The 20,774-nt window shown below is 41.5% G+C and overlaps 2 protein-coding genes across 3 annotated transcripts; one reads left to right on the top strand and one right to left on the bottom strand.

Moving 5' to 3' along the window:
- LOC107386817 (gap junction delta-2 protein) lies at positions 1-1,812 on the bottom strand. Its single transcript, XM_054730642.2, has 2 exons — positions 1,674-1,812; positions 1-1,246 (listed from the first exon to the last, which is right to left on the bottom strand). Exon 2 carries the CDS (start codon positions 1,242-1,244, stop codon positions 126-128), a length of 1,119 nt encoding a protein of 372 aa, XP_054586617.1. The 5' UTR covers positions 1,245-1,246; positions 1,674-1,812; the 3' UTR covers positions 1-125.
- Positions 1,813-3,328: 1,516 nt separating this feature from the next.
- On the top strand, positions 3,329-19,882 carry LOC107386590 (vascular endothelial zinc finger 1). 2 transcript variants are annotated; one of them, XM_015961090.3, is made up of 6 exons: positions 3,329-3,457; positions 9,969-10,720; positions 17,769-17,838; positions 17,922-18,084; positions 18,427-18,486; positions 18,932-19,882. In XM_015961090.3, exons 1-6 carry the CDS (start codon positions 3,425-3,427, stop codon positions 19,297-19,299), a joined length of 1,446 nt encoding a protein of 481 aa, XP_015816576.1. In that variant the 5' UTR covers positions 3,329-3,424; the 3' UTR covers positions 19,300-19,882. The 2 variants fall into 2 exon arrangements, with proteins under 2 accessions (XP_015816576.1, XP_015816577.1); XM_015961091.3 differs by lacking the exon at positions 18,427-18,486.
- The last annotated feature ends 892 nt before the right edge of the window (positions 19,883-20,774 follow it).

The following is a 20,774-nucleotide window of genomic DNA, read 5'->3' as shown; positions in this document are numbered from 1 at the left end:
TGAGACAAACACACTGAAGATGTATATTTTTTATAGGAAATGTATGAACAATAACAAATAATATAATTGTTTATATATTCAATGCACAATTAAACTGTGTTTTTTTTTCAGGGAATAAAAAAGATTCACAGCCAAGACTTTTTTCCTCTTCCTATTCTGGTCATGTTGTGTAGTCTAGCCTTACTGCGCTCTTTTTCCTCTGAATTCCTTTTGGAAGTGCACTCCAGAGTAGAGTCTGTCTCAAAGGAGATGGCCGGCATCTGGTTAGGGACACCGCCGCCCCTGTCTCGGGAAACAGCCGCAGCCGTCTGCAGGACAACTCTTCCTCGCAGAGAGTGTTCAAGCTCCAGCAGCAGCGGGTTGCTGTACGAATACCACCCCAGCTGCTGCACGGACTCTCTGTTTGAGTCACAGCCTGTGCAGCATGCAGAGACCAGTACTCTGAAGATGTAAATCCAGCCCAAATAGTGCAACTCCACTATGTTCAGGATGAAGCAGCCCAGACTGACGCTGAACATGAAGTTTAGAAAGATGGTCTTCTCTGTGGCGCGGGACACAAAGCAGTCGGTTCTGTTGGGACATGGGTAGGTCTCACAGCGAAACAGGTGCGGCACCTCAAACCCAAAGAGGTAGTACTGCCCAACGAGGAAGATTATCTCCATGATGGAGCGCAGCAGAACATGTATGATGTAAATAAGAAGCACTTTACTTGATAGTTGAGTTGGATCCTCTTGTACCTCTCTGTCCTCCCCTTCCAGTTGACTCCTGTCCTCACACTCACCTTCTTGCGAGCTCCAGTCCTCATTTGTCAAAGTTGAGTCGTAAGGACTGACTGCTTCCAGGATCGTCCCTTCCTCCCTTGTTAAAGGTCTCCCACTTTCAAGTGAAGGTGAGGCCTTAGGCGCCGAGTTAACCTTTCTGACCTGTGAATTTTCATTCTTGGTGACTTTTTGCAAAACATAGACAATGTAGAAAATGGAAGGAGTGGAGACGAGAACAATCTGGAAGACCCAAAAGCGCAAGTGGGAGACGGGAGCAAAGGTGTCGTAGCAGACATTGCTGCAGCCGGGCTGCAAGGTGTTGCAGGTGAACTTGGACTGCTCGTCGCTGTAGACTGCATCCCCCACGAGGGCCACCAGCATGATGCGGAAGATGAGAAGCATCGTCAGCCAGATCTTACCGATGACTGTGGAGTGGTTTTGGACTTCTGTTAGGAAACGCCCAAGAATGGACCAGTCCCCCATTTCTGTAGACACGCAACAGACATGAGACCATCCACAGCAATATTTGGTATAGAAATGAATTGTGACACAAGGTGCTTAAATCAATAAAATGGTTCTTTAGCTTTAAACGTGGCTTTTTCTTAAATGTAAGATATCATTATGAGTGCAAAATAAAAGACAGTACTTCCTCAATGTGCCAGAGCATCAAAGACTTGTAATACTATTCATTTTCAATGGGACATATAAAGTTTTCTACATTCCCAAATCCTCCTTAATTACTCGTTTTTACCACATTTTTTGCAGTGTTAGAAAATTCCCAACTTTGCTCAGTCTCAATAGGATTACCTGGTGATTATTTAGGAAATAACAAGTAAAATTGTCCCATCAGAAATGAAAAACATGCCAAACGTTCTGTTGTTTATTATTTTCTTCCTTTCTTCAAGAACTTACCTTTCGATAATCCGAGTCCTTAGTATTCAGAGCTGGAAAAATATCAGAGGATGCGATCTGCATGGCTTTATTTTCAAGCAGAGTCTATTGCTGGATGTTATCGTGTCTTTGGGCCTGGATAAAGACAGAATGGGCTGACCACACATATTCTCTAACTCTGACTGAAACAGCCATCACACTGTATGTGAATGAAGGCTTTCAATATACAGTGGGACAAAGATTGAAAAGTACAATGGGGGCACCTTTGCTCCACAGCCATTCGCTGACCAGCAGAGGGTTCAAAGAACATACTGGAAAGAGTGTACACAACACCGATTCATACTCTGTATCTAATCTAACTTCAGAGCTGCAACGCAAATTTAGGGAACTCGTGTTTTTTTTTAATCTAATGTATGGAAAATCTGTTTTTGTCATTTTTCGTGCCACTTTGGCTTTTATAAATACATTTGGGTGTTTTTCACCTTTCTGTTTTGTTTTTCTGATAAACAATTGTATCCTGTTTCCTTTATTGACCCCAAGGGGGTCATGGATCAGGAACGGAAATGATGGGGTGATGTTTTAGGGAACTTAACTGAGACTCAAAGTCACTGTTAGGTCCTGATGGGTAAATAATTACAGCTTCATAGTAATTCAAAAATATTCAGCAGTGTTTGGAAAGATTTCGGGATCAGAAAAAGCAGTTGTTTTCTGCTGTAGTTCACTACAGAGTGAGTGTTGAACTCACTTCATGTTAGTTTATTGTAAGACAAATACTATGAGTTTATTGTTGAAAAACTGTTTATTTCTGAAGTACAAGACCCTCGTGTTAAATTGTGATTTCTGTCACACAAGCTTTTCACAAAAAAGGAGATCTTTAAAAGTAAACAGACGCATACCAGCAATCTTAATTAACATCCAAAAACTATGTTGTGACCAATCAAATTATCAGGATTATATAAATTACTATAAAAATCCTATGAAATCACTAAAAGCATACTTAGATTTATTTAGTTTTGGTGTTCTTTTCTGCTGTAGGTTTTATTCTTTTTTATGATTACGACCCGTTTTGAACTTGTGCAGTTGTTGTTTTCTAAATGCAAAAAGAAAAGTGTCATACATTATCTTTATGTTGCGTACTGTTTATTAACAGAAGCCGATTAAACTGGCCTCTAGATTCGTTGCTGGCGTAAAGTTCGTGGTCTCTGTCGTTTTCAGTGGGCCATATGAATTACTAAACTGCAGCACTCGAAAATGTTTCCTCAGATCATATTGAACAAAAACATTTTCACATGTACGAATAGTTACGGTCCAACTATGCAAGCAAAACGTGAAACAAACCTCCTCGGCTGTTTGCTTTTTGAAGTAAAAGCGTATAAAATGTAAACTAACACCCAGTCATTCCCATGCCACATGCGACAATCTAATATAACAAATGCCCCTACAGGAATCACCCAAAAATCATTCAGAGGGGTGTTCAAAACCCAGCTGCTACAAAATACTTCTGAAAATGGTAGAAAATGTTCAGAAAACTCACAAAAAGTAATTTTGATAAAGCATTCCTGTCTCATAGTGTTTATTTGTTTCTCTTTGAACGGTCAGTCACAAACAAAACAGCACAAAGTATTTGTTAAACACTGAGTTTAACACTCCCCGCCAAACAGTATGAAAAGTGGTTCAGTCCTAGAGGTTACCGGAAGTTGTTTCAGCTGCCATGTTTGGTTGCTTTGTTGTAGGCTTCTACTGGCTTTCCTACAGAATCACTAAGTGTGGAAATGGAGCCGAGCTGGAGTACGTTTCTTTTTCAAGTAAGTTGTCTCTTAGAGAGGGAAACCAGGATAGTTCGTAAAACAGCATTAAATCTTTTACGCACTGTTGATCATAGCGGCGAATTCAGTTTTTAAACGATTTACACCAAGAACAAGTAGCGAAGAAAACAATGGTTTATGAATCCAGGCTTCCAGCTGTGAGGCTTGGGAATGACGCTAGAACAAAAAAATCAAACCTCTCCAGTCCCCACTGAAGAAAAACGGCTTTTTTTCTATTGTTCGAAATTTTTATTCACTGATGTGTAATACTTCGACGGCCTTTGTGATTAGTTTGTTTGCCTAACCGAAGCCAGCAAAACATGCGGTTTCACTTGAAGTAAAGCTGGAGACGCCACTGCACCGTTACAATCGAGACAGACCTGGGGTTTTTCCCTCCTTTGACTGGAGGCTTTGATCGGACGTCGTAGAAGAATGAGATAAACCGTCGTCGAAGACTTTCAGAGCAGCATGTACGAAACGGCGGGGGTTAGGTTTGTGAGTGGCTGGCGTTAGCAGACGTGAGGTTAGCAGCTGCTGAGATTTACTAACGGCGATTCCCAAGTCCGCGGTCAACTTTCCGTTTGCTTTAGCCGGTTCGGCACAGACTAGCCAAGTGGCTAACGATGTTTATGCTACCTTCATTAAACTCGCTGAGCTAATTTAGCTAAATGTAGGCTATGCTATTGTTATGACTTTGCAAAACGAACGCTACACAACTCCTAAACGAGTGATATTTAGGTTTTCTTGTTAATTAATTAGCTATTTTTCCCGGTGAGCTTTGTGGAAAGGAATTCAAACTATGCACACGGCACTTGCTAACACTGAACGATGAAGCAGGTTTGAAATTAGCAATGAGCCGGTGTAACATAAATGTATTCATTCCTTTAGTCTGTTACGAAAGTTATCTGCTATTGTTGAGTGAGATGTTCTTATTTATTGTGTGAGAGTTGTTATTTCTTTAAATATGTTTTATGTTTTTATATTTTCTTGGCCTTCAATTTGGAAAATTAGCTTGCATGAATATCATAACAAAATGTTCAACTGTCTTTAGATTGTATATTTCCAACAAATAATTCTGAAATATTCGTATAACTGCTGTAAATTGCTTCTTAAAATTAATTCTATCCAATTGTGGGATAAACTCCTCATATATTTTATTGCAAAATGCATGTATGGTGAGCTAATAAAAAAGCATTCTGACATTTACAAGCCAGTGTTACTTTGCACAAAGATTATTGTTTTGCAGGCGTTTCTGAAGATGAGAAGTTATTGTTGGCAATATGTCGTTTCGTTTGCAATCAAGCAAAGAGATGGACAGTATTTTGTAATTACTGTGGAGCAAAAATTTGCTTGAAGTTCTGTTAAATTGTTGGAATGCCAGACTTATAGAAAATGTAGATTGTGCCTTTTTTTTTGGCAGTTTCAGACTTTAATAAAAGTTTGGTTTAGTATCAAAGATTGTGCATTTGTTTACATTTAGTTTACTGTGTAGCAGTAGTGGAATAAAGGCAATCAGGACATTATTTGTAATACATTCACAGTCACAGCATGTTTCACTACTGTTACACAGTGGTAGGAGTTAGTGCTATGTGATAATTTGTCATTTTCCAAATAGGCCCTAAAATATGATGAGTCATCCTGCACTTGTGGCTGTATGCTGCTAATACTTTGCCCAAATAAATCTTTCCTCAAAATTTTAGGCCCATCCCCCATGAGATACTCACAAAACACCAGCAGGGCTAATGGGTTGTAGTGGGAGGTACCTGCTCAGACCAGTGAATGTGATCAATCTGGGGAACGGGAATTTAAAAAAAGTGGACCAGGTTCCAGTTCTGTTTTTACAGAAAACATTTTAAAGTTATGTGAAAATTTTAAAATATTCACCGATGAGTGTGTGTGCGCACACGTTAGCTAGCTTCTTTGATATATTTCCTATTTACTGAAATCATTCTGCATTTAAAACAAATAGTCTTTTATGGTAGCTTTTTGTTTGTTTTCTAAGCTTTGATTCGATCAGAAACTGGAACCATTATGATTAAGACTTAAGCCTGTTTGGTGTGAATGCACATTATACTTAGCTTGGAGAAAATTATGTGCATAAGTGTCTGAAAGTCTGTTATGGTTTCCTCCATCAACTGCAGTAGCCACTCGGCTATGTCACTGTTGAAAATTGTGCAAACAAAACTCAATACCATGTGCTTTTCATCAGCCCTGCAATAATTATGAAACCAAAGCTAAATTATGCCAATAAAAACAAGTTAGCTATTTTGTACAAGGTCATATAAAATGGGATTTTGTTTTGTTCCTTGCAAAAAATGTAAAATATTAAAAAGTAGTCCAGTCCGCCACATTGTGTAAACGTTTAATTGATTTTACTCACTTAAAGAAAACCAGATCTTATTCTGATCTGTGTCACGCTTAATTCAGATTATGAGGGTGTTTCAGGCTAAAATACTGTTGACACCGCTGTTCCAAAGGCCATTCCCCAGGTGTTGTCATTTCATTTTACCTAATTACACTAGAAGTGCTACAGAAATGTGCATTTTGTAACATTTAAGGCCTTTTGGGGCTCGGCGTGTGGTTTCTAACTTTTTTTTTTTTTTTTTTTTTTTTTACAATTAAAAAGACCTTATTTAAGATGAGTGGAATTCTATTGTTTTTTGTTGGTTTGAAAGTTGTTTAAATTCGTGTGGTCTGTTTTTTAGCTGTAATGCCAAAAAAGTTAGGGTTCATCTTATTCTTTTTACTCATTTTACACTATTTTAGTATATTCTTAAAATAATCAGATGTACTTTTCATTTGTGTTGTTACTTTTTATGACATACAGCTGATTATTAAGAAATCTTTTTTATACTTGTTTTTTTCTTACAATAATTATTTATAATCTGAATTAAGTCCCTTCTCACACATGTTTGTTTTAAGGACCATTTTTAAATTGAGGTGCAGGCTTTTAGAGGTTTGTTTCCTCGTGAGCTAGTAACGTTGGATGATGCAATCTGAACCCTGCAGAAAGACTGATTATATCAAAATGACTTCCTCTTCTCTAGTATCAACAAACAAGGCCAAAATCTTGGAATTCTTTCTCTAAAAGACCGAGATTACCAAAATACTCTAGCGATGTTTTCCAGACATTTCTGTGTGCAGACAACAGTTAAAATAATAGCAGAATACTCTGTAACTTAGAGTACAATATAAAATCTGCTTTTAAAAGTATTTTTGTAATTAATGTTATAGTTAATAATATATATTCATGCAATACTTAGTTTTAAACTTTCTCCTTTTTATTTTATTTTTTTTTTTTTTAAACACTCATGGCCTGTATTTGTTTTTTTCACAATTGGCCTAGCAGCTGTAGCGTGTGGCACAAAAGATTGAGGAAAGGCGGTGCATAATCAGACTATGAGCTCAATTCAAGTCTACAGTGGCCCATCAGGACACTCCCTCCATTTTGATGTTATTTATGAGGGAGCAGCCCCAGTTGTCAGAGCGCATTTGTGTCAAAATGGTCAGAGCTGCATGAAGGCACAGCAGCTTACAGGCCCTACACCTCTGTGTAGCTAGGCCGTCTGCAGCGGCTTCGTCTGCTGTTCACAAAGAGGTTTCCCGGCTGGTATCCCCCCACCCACCCCTGGTGTGCCAGCGGACGGGGTTGCGTTGGCATGATGGTGATTAATCCTGGAAGGTGGCATGTGTAAGCAGGTGCTCAGACAAATGGATGGTGGCATGCTCCACAAGTTCCCAGGTCCCATCGTATATGAGGGAATGACGGCTAGTTCAGCTGAGTGGTGTGTGGATAAACAATGTCTCTGTCTCATGAATAGATGAGCCAAATCAATGAAGATGAGCATACAAAGATCCCCTGCTGAGGCCCGAGTGCATCACTGCTCAGATTTGTGTCTGTCACAATGGGCTAGATGACATAAGGAGGACATTGTGCATTTCATTTTTCTTTTCTATCCTGTCTCCTTTTGCTGCTCCTGTCTTTGCCGGCCTCCTTTGGTGGATGATTGAATCTCAAAGGGAAAGGTTAAGTATTTCATCATAGCCTCTGCAGACGGATGACAACGAGGTTGTTCCGACTTTGTTCATTTACTGCTAAACCTTGTGATGCTTATGTTATTTAAGTCTTTTGAGTATGAGGTTAGTTAAAAGGCTTGGTGTAAAAGGTTTCCATGGAAGAAAAATGAATCCCAGTGAAAGAAGCCTCTGCTCATGTTATACTAGCTGCACGTATGTATTTGTGTGGGACTGGGCTTAGTAGTTTCACGTATGGCTGGACAATAATTCAATAAGGATATACATCAATTGATAGACGTACGGCATGGTAGGAAAAAATGAGTAAATTAAAAGTTTCCTTTCTTTTTTCTATAATAGCCTATTGGGTAGTTTAATATTAGAGTCACTTACTCCCAACCAATCAAAACACAGACCCAGGCACACTCCATCTCCAAGCCCTCCCCTCTCAAAACAGACAGCAAGGTGTCTCAGCATGGAGCGGTGGAGGAAATTGTCCTGTAAAAAAGTTACAGTACAGTAGTTCACCAGCAATAAATAGAAAGATTTACAGAGAATCTATTTAAAATCAAGTTTGGTAGCACAACCAACATCTTTAATCATAAAGTAATGACATCAAATGGCCAGGGCTGCACTTAATATATATTTTTTAAAATAATTATCAATCAGTATGATTTATTTTTATTTTTATATGCTTTATTTCTATATTGGCCACCCTAGTTTCACTCAAAGTGTTGTTTTCATGTTAAGGAGTTAAACAAAGGGTTTTTAATGTTAGTCAACATAAACGTAAAGTTTTCATTTGAAAGATGCTAGGGATGTCCCGTTCCGGTATCGGAAGTAATTCGATATCTGCCCAAAAACAGTGTATCGGATTATATCGGCCGGCATCAAAAATCTGATATAAAGGGTCCGTTAAGGTTCGCATTTTTGCAACCAATGATTGAGAAAAAAATTCAGTTTTTTTTCATACTTACTGTTATTGGCTCTTGTTCTCCGATTGAGTAATATTTATTTCATTTATTTATTTATAAAGCCCCTTCTGCGACCAGTGCAGACGCACAAGGTGCTGAACACAACACAATAAAAACATAAAACCATCAAAATAAAATATAGCAATCGTAAAACCAACATAAAAAAAATTAAGAGAGGAAAGTAAAAACAAAAAATTGAATCCTGAATAAAGATTAAGAGGCCGGGGCATCGAAACCAGGTAAAAATTGCTAATCCTGGAATGCCTTGACAAAAAAATGGGTCTTAAGGCAAGTCTTAAAACCCCCCAATGAGGGTGACTGACGCACCACCAAAGGTAACTGGTTCCAAATTGCAGGTGCCAACACCAAGAACGCACGGTCCCCCCGTGACCTGCACTTGGTGCGCAGAACCATCAACAGCTCCCTACCGGCTCAGCGAAGGGCCCACGATCAATATCACTTGATCAAGCCTTTCATACGTTCCACACTATGAAATAGGTAAAAGTATGTATGATTTGTGCTGATTTAGAATGGATCAAATGTGTTCCATTTATTTAACCACTGTTCTTAATGAATCATAATGCTAAAGTGCAGATTTCAGGTCTGTTTTAAAACATTTTCACACATTCTTTAAAAAGCTGCTGATGGAAAAACAACTAAAGACATCCAACGGACACAAAATATCTGCATAACGTCGAGTTTACTGAAAGGACATAGCTTTGTAAATTGTGCAAGTGCTCACTCATCATTATCTTTCGTCAGCTTTAGACAAGCCCAAACAAAAATCTTTGATTCACTTTTAGTCATAGCTGTTCGATTATCCTGGCCGTTTTCCTTGCATCACAACACATTAGGTCATACCTTCAGCAAGAAGTTTGATCGCTCTTCTGATTAGGCAGCAAATAAATCAACCTTCAAATTTTTGAATCACCCTTCGGTATTTGTTCTCACCCTTTTAATTTCGATTATGCCATGGTAGTCAGTCGTGTTGGTTTTCACCTGCAAAACCCCAGGAAACATGGTGCTATATCTGTTGCTGTTTTATTCAGTTTGAGTTATGAAGCAGTTTTACTTCTCTGTTGCTCTACAGTAGAGCTAATGGCCTCCTCTTCAGCAGCCTTCTTGGCAGTTAAACTGGACTCTGCCATGCCTCTAATTTGGTATGCTTGCTCTGCAGTCACATGATGAATTGGCACCGTCGTGATGGGATCGTTTTTCATCCATTATATTTGGATTGTTTTGCATCAGTTGCACACTGTATAAACATCATTAAGTAGTATTTTATTAAGTAACGCGTAGTATTTTCTGAGACTGTTCTAATGTTTTTGTTGAGTTATCAGAGATGATTGTAGAATCCTAGCAAAGAGCTTCCAGTGGTGGAACAGCTGTCGGCAACAAGATCCCCTTTTTTGTATTCTGCAGGGAACGTGGGCTCTTGCGAAACGGTTGAGTCCTTTACTGGTGTGATTTATATTGAACCTTCTCTGACCCAAAAATGTGTGTGTGTGTGTTTGTTTTGTTAGCAAGCCAATGAAGCCCTCCACCACCAGCACCAGGTGGCCCAGAATAGCCTCCTGCCACTTCTTAATGCTGGAGCTGAGCAAGTTGACCAGAAGCCTGTCCTGCCCATCCAAATAGACCAGAAGCCACCTGTCAGTGCTGCTGAACTCCTGAAAGACAACGTCGCCAGCGGAGGAGGCCAACGGCCACCGATGCCCGTGATAAAGAAGGAACACAAAGGCAAAACACCGTTTGTCTGTGGCTATTGCAACAAGGCTTTTCGTGACAGTTATCATCTAAGACGCCATGAGTCCAGCCACACTGGCATTAAGATGGTGTCTCGTCCGAAGAAGACTGCTCAGGCAGCCCCCACCATGGTACCTATGATTGCCTCCATGCCCCGAGAGAACAACGGCAACTCTTCTTACATCTCCACGGTAGCGGGGATCCTCTCCACAGCGACCACATCCGTTTCTTCGGGCACAAGTATCATGACGTCATCTGCCATGGGCAATGTACCGCAGCAAAACGTTCCCAAGAAACCTGCCAAGCCTGTCAAGAAAAACCACGGGTGCGAGATGTGCGGCAAGGCCTTCCGTGATGTCTACCACCTGAACCGCCACAAGCTGTCCCATTCAGATGAGAAGCCCTTCGAGTGCCCCATCTGCCAGCAGCGCTTTAAAAGAAAGGACCGGATGACCTACCACGTTCGCTCTCACGATGGAGGGGTCCACAAGCCCTACGTGTGTTCTGTGTGTGGAAAAGGCTTTTCCAGGTAAGGATACACACACGCACACTCACCTGTACCCACGCCAGAGTAAAGACGATAAAGGCATGAGACTGAGCCCAAAGTTATTCTGTAGGTTGAGAGTGTAACATAAAGTCAGATAAATGCTGGGGTACGACACATTGTCCAAAGGTAACAAAACAATCCTGATTAGGGCTGCAGCTATCGAATATTTTTGTAATCGAGTACTCTATCGAATATTTTTTTCGATTAATCGAGTACTCTAATAAATTACCCTTTTGTATTTGTAAACCATTATATCAAATAGCATGTTATAATTATGAAAGACCTGTTAAAATGAGCAAGCAATTGCCAGTTACTCTTCAAGTTTTATTCAAAATTAGTTTGCAAAACTTCAGCACTTCAACTTTACTTCACAGTAAACAAATGGCTGTGCAAAAAATAAGTACACAACCTGAGCCGATTTTCCCCTCGTGCGAGAATCTGCTAGCCTGCAAGCCAGACAAAAACTAGGAGGATAACTGTTGAAGTAGCGCTGCGAGCGGCTGCGGCCCAAACAGAACTAGAACCGCTCACGGTGCATGCGCAAACAGCTCGCCGGCTGTTCCCTATTAACACACGTCCGTTTTAATTTCAACACTTTTTTTCTCACACAATAACAAGGATTGTCGAGAAAGCATGTTTGCCGTGGTTTTGTCAAATTATACTGATCACAAAACATTTATTTACTTTCTTTCGTTTTCCTCTCATAAATACCCATGTCCTCCTGCAGCAATCCTGAGGGACAACAAATATCAATAACAACACAATAAAAACTCCGACGTGTTGTGTAAAAACTGCTATTTTTAAGCACATTTTAAGTCCGACGTGTTGCTACCAGACGTACGGTGTGAGCTGAAACTGAGTGCTACAAACGAAAAAGTCGCACAGTGTCCGCAGAATATATAGAAAAACAGGCTAAAAAGCATTATCTTGTAGAGGCTCCGAGTCCGCATGCAGAAGTGACATTTACAGGTGCTGCAGCACGGAGGATGTGGTGTTGTGGTAGGCTAAATCCATTTTACAGTATTTTCACTGGACTACGTTTTCCACTTAACGACGTGAAAAATGGTCCCACATCTTGACATTTTCTGTCTTTTTCGCACTCCACCGGGGTCCACGTTGTCCGCCATGGCTTAAGAGAAAGTTAAGTTACATTCGCTACTCTCGTGTGCAGTCCAGTGGGCATGTGCGTCACTTATTTCAGTCCGGGTGAAACATGACCACGGGCGACTGCAAAGCCACGAATTAATTAAATATGAATTAAACGAATCCTCGAGGCAGAGAATTTGACTCGAGGATTTTTTGTACTCGAATTATTCGAGGTACTCGAGGAATCGTTTCAGCCCTAATCCTGATTAGTTTATTCACAGGCTAAATGATCAGGACTTACCTGTCTGTACTCAGATACATGGGTTGTAGATTAAAAACTTCCCCAATAATTTGAGATGTTGCTTCTTTGGACTAAGAGGGCAGCATCCTCCAAACCCCTGTTAGTGTTTAAACATCTAACAAGCCGTGTGTGTGTGTGTGTGTGTGTGTGTGTGTGTGTGTGTGTGTGTGTGTGTGTGTGTGTGTGTGTGTGTGTGTGTGTGTGTGTGTGTGTGTGTGTGTGTGTGTGTGTGTGTGTGTGTGTGTGTGTGTGTGTGTAACACATAAAATAACATTCATCTGCGTCTGACTGGATGGCTGTGAGGAGCAGCTGTTACACTTCCACTGTGTTGAAACTAGATATTTTTTAACAACTGTTCTAGTTCATTCATGTGATTTCAATCAAGAAACAACAAATAACGTAGATGATGCAAGCTGGAAGTTTGAGATCTAAATTCTTCTGGCTGAGAGGGTTAAGTTACCCACCTCGACTCCCAAAATAATGACCAAATGGAACTAAAAATAACGCAATTATAAATACATTCCAGTGAGCATGTTTTATTGGGTTAAGTACTCGCCACTCATAACTTATGGTGTTTTAACACATAAGACTTGAGTTTTTGTTGTTTGGGTGAGGGTTTTCTTTACGTTGCTAGGGCTTTCAGGGGACTGCACTTATCTACACATCTGCTTTCATTAACCTGTAGGAAACTCATGATGGTGTGTTGTCCTGTAACTTCTCAGTTACTGAGTTTTATCATCTCTTAAAGCTGTAAGTAGATCAGTTGTGTATCTAACGAGCGCTGCAGTATTTCAGCCACATATTTAACCAGTCGCACATGGGAGAGCACCAGTGGAGTACCAGCATTGGGGGGAGGCGTCGCTTGTCACTTTGCCGTTCCCGCCAGCTTGTCACAGACTCTTTCCCCCGGGAACTCAGTGAACCGTGTGTAATGCTAAGGTCAACATGTTTAATTTGTAGTAAACAAACATGGTGCATAAGAAGCTGTTAGCGTAGCATCAGATATAGAAGGTTGTTAAAGTTGGGGTGAGTGACAGAGTATTGATCAGGGAGAGGGAGTATTGTGTCACAAAGTTACTTCCACAAAAACATCAGCCGTGTACCCTGGCCAAGCTAACATTAGCGCTAGTGCTGTGCATGCCAGTTTCAGGCATGCCTCCAGCTCCGACACGGTGACGTGTGTGAGGGATTCATCAGTGTACAGGAAAGTGAGAATGGAGACGGAATAGCAGAGCTCTGAGTCACTGCCAGAAACGTTGGCCCACCGTGTCTGGAGTCGGCTCTCGTTTGTCGACGGGACAGCGACCAGAAACAGGAAAAACTTAATGACACAGCTGAGAAAAGTCTACGTGACTCAATTTATTTGTGAAATAATAAAAGTCCAGCAGGATGAGTTTCTGCTGTGGGAGCAGCTGCCAAAGCAGTAGCTCTTACTCATTTGGCCGTGGCGCTTCTAGCATGATTCAGCTCCCAGCGTCTCCAGAACCAACACGCTGACGGAGGAGGGTCGGTGCCAAGAAGGGTTTGTGAATGCTGGAGTTGCACTGGAAAGGTCAAGTGGCAAATACCTCTGTTCCTGGGATCTTTGTACATTAAAAATAGATGAGCACGTAAAGTGTTGTCATCAATGTTTGCTTCACGTTTTATTTTAACAACAAATGATAGAAAATAGTTTCGAGATTTCAGTTTTGCACAAATTCTGCAAAGAAACTGATGTGTTTGTAACCCTTTTAGAGAAATCACAGCTGTTATGGAAGTGGCTGCTAAAATAATTTTATATAATTGTTTAAAAGGTCATTCAGATTATTTCAGCTGGTTTAAGCTACTTATTTACACTTTTGTATTTTCCCGAGTTTAAAGGAAAATTATAATTATTATTATTTTCATTGAAGTAAAAGTGACATTTTTAGAAACGGTTTCATTTTCTTATAAGAACTGTTCTGGAATACCAACAGTAAGAAGCAAATGTCACTTTACTCAAGTGTCTAAACGGAGGTAAAATAGAAAAGCACCAAGTTTCATTGTAGTGCATGTTTGAAACTAGGTCAAGCTAATTCACGCCTCATTGGTCGTAGAGAATTAACTACCATTGATTGAAATTTTAGCTGCTTCATGCCCATCTCATTATTAAAGGGCTGCATGGTGGCGCTGTGGTTAGCACTGTAGCCTTGCAGCACGAAGGTTGCAGGTTCGAAACTCGGCTGTGGCGTTTCTGCGTGGAGTTGCGTGTTCTCCCCATGCATGCGTGGGTTTCCTCCGGGTACTCCGGTTTCCCCCACAGATCACATCATGCCCTATAGGTTATAAATTGTAAGTCGCTTTGGATAAAAGCGTCTGCTAAATTAATAAACATAAACATAAAGCAAACAGCACATCCCACCATTTCTGCACTTGTGTTGCTTATTAACGCTGGAAACAACACTTTCCACTGGGTTCCTGGTATCCAAATATACATACCGTAAATCCTCTAATACAGGCCCGGGCCCTTATTTTACTCAAGCTCATCAAGCTCCAGGCCTTTATTGGAAGGAGGACCAGAATTAGAGGCAGGCCTCTATTTCTGTTTGAGCAAAATGAACTAATGGTTCGCTGGAGTTTTTGACAATTAAAATTGCGCCCACTAGGGCTGTAGCGAAGCCTCGACGAAGTCGACGGCTCGATTCTAAAAATTTGTCGACGTCAGATCCGGAAGTCGACGCACCGCGCCCACTTGTTGCATCCCCAGGAGTTTGTAAATAGAGGAGGAATCTGCCTGTTCTTCCTCTAGTTCGCCCTCTTCTCCGCCTTCACTAACATCTCCGCCAAATACCGAAGACCCGGAACAACGTCCGTCCACTACTAGATTATTTTCCTGTTTTGCCCCTTCGTCTCCCGGCAACGGACAAAAACTTCCGGGGTCAGATGTGCGCTGCTCCGTCTCTGTCGCAGATGTAGAAAATCACCGGGAGCGCTTCTCCCTTCATTAAGGAGCTTCTTTCAGACATGAGGAGAGCTGTTTTGGTGGTAGCAGTCTCTCCTCCGTGCTGGTCTGTTTGCTGCTGGGTGTTTTTGGTTTATTTAAACTTGGTAACTTGAACTTAATGTTGGTAAAGCTACTGTTAGCATCTTCGCTAACAGCTTCTTGCGTTGGGATAAGCTGTTACGTTTTGGTTTAGAGTTCATCTTTTTTGTGGTGTAGATCTCCCTTTTATTACATTTAAGCCCTTTTCAGACTGACATTCTGGAACATTTGTGGACAATTCAATCCGGTTTTTAACTGGAACTGTGTTTTCAGACACACCACTTTTGTACCGGAACTTGTCCTTTCGGCTGCGTTCACACAGCAGGGAAAAGTTCCAGATGTCTGACGACGGCGGGGGGGGGTGGGGTGGGGGGAGAGAGAATCGGACTCATGTTAAGAAGAAGAAGAAGAAGAAAACATCATTTCTATAGCGCCTCTCAAGATAAAAATCACGAGGCGCTTAAGCATAATTCTGCGCACACGAAGACGCATAAGAGACCTCAATGATGAAACTCAGTGGTTAAAGGAATCACTGAAGCGGTGTGAAGCGCTCCGTCGCGCGTCTAGACGGTACCGTAGGAGGCGAGCTGCCGTGGTTTGCCGCATGCTACAGCAGCGGTCTATATAGGTGCGCACGGCGTCCCCCGGTCCCCTCCTCCTCTCCCTCCCTCTTGTCTGGAACTTTACCTCACCAGTCTGAAGCAGCCACCCTGTCCGTAACAAGTCTGGACCTGTTACTAGGGGCTTCGTCCGGATAAATTCCGGAACACGTTATCCGGATGTTTGTATTCAGACAGAAAGGTCTTACGGACAGATTCCAGAACATTTCCGTTTTTCATGGCCTGTCTGAAGGGGGCTTTAGAGTGTTGTGGGTTTTCGGTTTAGTGTAAAATATCACCTGAGTTTGGTTTAACCCGTAACACCACTCGCCTCACGCACATAAGTGACCAAAACAAAGCAGCATGGAGACACTCCGTCTTCTACCACCTCTCAGGCAGCAGCCTGCACTCCCAAGTTCTACACGTCATCAGAACATAACCAACCAACACAATAAACGCAGTGTTATACACAATGGAAGGCCTGTAGTGTTTATTCTCTTACAGTAAGAATTTATCAATTTTTTTTGAGGAATTTATTTGAGATTTTCTGGTTTTTGTTAATTGTGCAATAGAAAAATAATCATTAGATTAATTTTCTAAATAGTCATTAGAATAGTCGACTATTCGATAAAATAATCGTCAGAATAATCGTTTTAAAAATAATCGTTTACCCCCAGCCCTAGCGCCCACATTTTCAAAGTTAAACACATTTCTTTTAACAACGGTAGTTTCTGCTTCAGCCCTCTCCCCCTCCCCCTGCGCAGCGGCCGCAAACTCACTGATGCACCTGTAGCCTCTCGGAGTTCCTGCTGCTCTAAACATTTAAATAATTATTTCATTTTCTGTTCCTCACTTCTGATTACCTTCAATGGTGTCTGTTTGTTGCAACCACCAGGTACAAAAACTAACTTGTTTTTATTTGACTATTTTTCTGTCCTGTCTGTTTATTATCTTCCTGCATCGCCTCTCAATCCTAAAGAAAAACTGCTACCTGGGTTCATATATATTCACCTCATGAGTTACCTTTGAACTGCAGTTCTAAAAGATCTACCGACCGGAGTGCGCGCTGCTCGCCGGCCGCACCGGTGAGGTGCGTCACCGGAGGACAAGGTGATGCGCCCCGCTCCACAGCAGCGAAAAGCATCAGGCACAAATAAAAGACAAAACATAAAAGGAAATGAGCCGACATGAACGATCGCCTGTTAAATTAGTTTTTGAGGTGGCGACACCTGATTTGATAATGTTACTGTGTCTGGAGCACGTCAACAATCAGAGCTTTGCATGCGCAAGCTGGTTAAGGTCAGGATGGGGGTGAAGGAAGGTTAAATTGCAAGAGGGTAAACATCACAATTTGGTTAAATGTCCGTTTTACGGCGGGTGTCAGTACCGACGCTCTGGCACAACGCGTCGCCTCCCAACACGCAGGAGCTTGTCACCTGCTGACAGCAGGCTGCTGTCTTTTCCGAGGGCTGCATCTTGCCGGTCATTATCACGTGACAGCGACTAGTCGATGACGGGCATAAAAAGTCACTATAGAGCGGTGAAGTCGACTAGTGACTAGTTCATATTGCTCCCCAGAGTGTTCTGCAGCATAATCGGCACGTTCTCTTTGAACTTGATATCAAATTTTCGCCTCCTCTTCGTCTCCGCACCTGCCATGGTTAAAGTTACCCTCGCGGTCTATCACTGGCAAATCAAATGTGAGATGGATGACACAACCGCCCCCCTGTGGTACTTGCTTGTTACCACATTCCACCCGGCCACAATAAAAAAAACGGCCATTATTCACCTTCACCGACTCCGACACCGTCCAAAATGCGATACCCGGCCGTTAATTGAATACAGGCCGATATTAGAGGATTTACGGTACTTTGAATAAGTTAAGAAAACATTCATGTTTGAATGTGATCAGCGTAAATAAAAGCACTTATAATGGTTCATTCTGGTCCGTATGGTTCTGGTTTAATGGGTTTGGAACAGCACTCCTACAGCTCGCTGCATCAGTATTTATACTTGAAATCTCTTCCTTGTTTTGTTTTTAAGGCCAGACCACCTGAGCTGCCATGTGAAGCACGTGCACTCTTCAGAAAGACCATTTAAATGTCAAGTAACGGTGAGTTCTCACTGTCCTCCTTGCTTCATGTCCTTTTTTCTCTTGCATTCTGCTGACCTTTGACCTTTGCTTTCGACCTGCAGGCCTGTACCTCTGCTTTTGCCACCAAAGACAGACTCCGCTCCCACATGATCCGGCATGAAGGCAAGGTCACCTGCAGCATCTGTGGGAAGATGCTGAGCGCGGCCTACATCACCAGCCACCTGAAGACTCACGGACAGACCAACTTTAACTCCTGTAACAAAGGTTTGTCTCACAATAAACACACACACGTGTACTTTCTGCTATCTCGTACTATCCTAAATACATTTTATTTTAATTTAATTTGAGTCATAAGTGAGAAAAACATAAATGTAGCGGAGGAAAAAGAGCTCAGTTGGTGTTCCTCTGCCTGGATGTGAGACTTCCTGTTTAAGTTAAAAAATTCTGCAAACACTCCAGGAGGTTTAAGATTGTTCAGAAAAGCAAGTTCTGTTTGATACTTGAGTTAGAATCATATTTCATTATGAGTAACCTGCTCAAGAGTGGTTTATGATTTCTGATGTGTGTTTGTCTTTATGCTGAATAATGTCTTCTAATGTTTTATAGCGCATAAGCCAGTTTCTCAGTGGACTGCGACTGTTGGTTACTGGGTGGAGGCACGAAATTGTGAGAAAATATGCAAATTTTTATTTGGAATCGTGTAGATTTGGTAGTGGTGACACTTATGCAAGAAAACGTACACGCGGCCAGGTTACTTGGAGCTTGTGACATGATTGGAAACAGTCGTCAGACTGCTATGCAACTTTAATGGTCACAGTTTAATCAGAAAGTGTCTCAGTTGATTGACTGTTTCTGCTCATTTGGATTTTCCGTTTTGCCTCCAACCCAGCCCCAAGCTGTTGGTGGGTTCCAAACTCATGGGAGGTTAGGCATTTCCAAAGACAGGCCTGTGAGAACATCTTTAATCTGTCTCCAACAGTCTCAGCCCAGTGAGATGCTGGTTTAACGCAACATTTTCTTGCAGAAGTTGGTTATTAGAGCATTTCCATGTAATTTCTCACCTTCTATTTTCTGCACAACAAACCTTAAATGCTGTGATCTGTCTTTCCAGATGGAAACGATGTCTGCAACTCTGGCTCGGTTACACCGGTGACCGTTTCGGCGCCCATCACCTCAGCGATGAACCGGGGCAACGCGAACAACAACAACCCAACCACTATAGCTGCACAAATGAACATTAGCACCAGCACGTCCAACATCACGTCCTCCATCAGCCTCCAACACCCAGTCACCATCACCAGCCCAGTCAACATCGCGTCTGTGAACATCCCCACCTCGGCGCCCATGAATATCGCCCACCCGGTGGCAATAACAACCCCCATGCCGATGAATATAGCCGGGCCGCTGAACATCGCCATGAGGCCAGTGGAGAGCATGCCTTTTCTGTCCCAAGTCTTGCCTTCTTCCCCACCTTGGTAAAAAAGAAAAAAGGAGGAAAATGGTCAACATCTGACTGAGCAGAAAGAAAGGGAAAATGAAGAGTAACGAGAGACTCCTGTCCTCATAGCCTCCCCCTCACCCAAACGGTGTTCACTCCATCAGACCCTGAAGGGAACACTTCCATGAGGAGTGAGGCCGGTTGGAGCTCCCAAAGTCCCAACTAACGTAAAGAGACCGGCACATGATGCGGAACAGTTCAGTAGGTTTTTAGTAGGATTTATCTTGAAACCAAGACAGCCGTGAGACTTAGTGTAGGCAGTTAGAATAATGAAACTGTGATTTGAATCGTGACAAATGAGAGATGAGGATTATGAAAACACACGTTCATTTTTTTTGTAGTTGTTTTCAGGAGGATGTGAAATGGACTGAAGCAATAACTTTAAATTGCCGTTTCTGATGTTTCACAGTTTCTCCCCTGAAGCCGCTGGGCGTTCATTTGTATGTAGTTTTTTTTTATTTTTATTATAGCCTGCTAATCACTATTTAATGTTATAGGAAATGAGTTTAGTAAAAGGGACAGATGCTTCCACATGCATGGAAGACTATTTTTTCACAATGTTATTATTATAGCTTCTTTTTTGTTATTTTCTCAGATTGTAGGTATGCTCTTGAGGTACAGTGACTAACTTGTACAGTTGACATAGTAATGTATTTTCAGCTTTTAAACTTTTGCTTTAGTCATTTCAGCGGACACCTGGACGCTGGCCTCGATGAAATCATTGTTTTTATTTATACCGAAGCGCAAACGTTTGTTTTCGTTTTGTTAGTGTTCAGTTTTCCATGAAGTCAAAAATGGAACGAGTCTTGCACTGAAGGCATATCCTACATGCAGGTGAGCAGCAGTATTATCAAAGATCAAATGGAGTCTTGAGTGTTTCGGTCAGCCAGCCTACACTTAAGCGCCATCTAGTGGTGGAGTGTGTCAAGTCTGGCCTAGTAGTGAAGCTTTCAGGCTGTTGATGCCACTGTTAAGGTGACAAAAATAGTTTTAGCGGACTCTTTGTTACACTGTTTTCTTTTGATTATGATTGTTTATCATTAATCTGTTACAGACCCAGGATTTTACTGAAACTTTCACTCAGGAGACACAGAAAGGCCCGTGATTCATGAGCAACTTGGACTCCCTAAAGCATTTGGCATTTCAGTGTTCCGAATTAACAGAATTCCAACAACTAGGAAGTTCAAATGTGCGTGTTTTTAGCAGCCGTCCATTTACAGTGATCATTTAATGTACAATTAAATAAATGCTGTACGACTTTTTTACCTTAACTTTCAGTTTGACAAACCATGATTTTGTGTCCATTTAATTTAACAAAAAGTTGGAGCAAGACTGACGTTGCATGACCCCAAACACTGTAGCTGTTGAACATGAAAGTTTTACTTTTGTTTGAATGGATGCCATGTTATGTCAGCAGTGTTGCAGCTCTTCAGTTTATACAGAAAAATGCAATATG

This window comes from Nothobranchius furzeri, chromosome 10 (assembly GCF_043380555.1).
Source record: "Nothobranchius furzeri strain GRZ-AD chromosome 10, NfurGRZ-RIMD1, whole genome shotgun sequence".
NCBI lineage: Eukaryota > Metazoa > Chordata > Actinopteri > Cyprinodontiformes > Nothobranchiidae > Nothobranchius > Nothobranchius furzeri.
This window is presented reverse-complemented; position numbering and strand designations above follow the sequence as displayed.

What these genes read in the sequence shown, in the direction of transcription:
- LOC107386817 (XM_054730642.2), bottom strand. Translation starts at nt 1,244, where the DNA reads ATGGGGGACTGGTCCATTCTTGGGCGTTTCCTAACAGAAGTCCAAAAC.
- LOC107386590 (XM_015961090.3), top strand. Translation starts at nt 3,425, where the DNA reads ATGGAGCCGAGCTGGAGTACGTTTCTTTTTCAA. An exon ending in GGAGTACGTTTCTTTTTCAA is followed by an intron (nt 3,458 to 9,968) that starts GTAAGTTGTCTC and finishes TTGTTTTGTTAG; the next exon opens with CAAGCCAATGAAGCCCTCCA. An exon ending in CTGGGTGGAGGCACGAAATT is followed by an intron (nt 18,487 to 18,931) that starts GTGAGAAAATAT and finishes CTGTCTTTCCAG; the next exon opens with ATGGAAACGATGTCTGCAAC.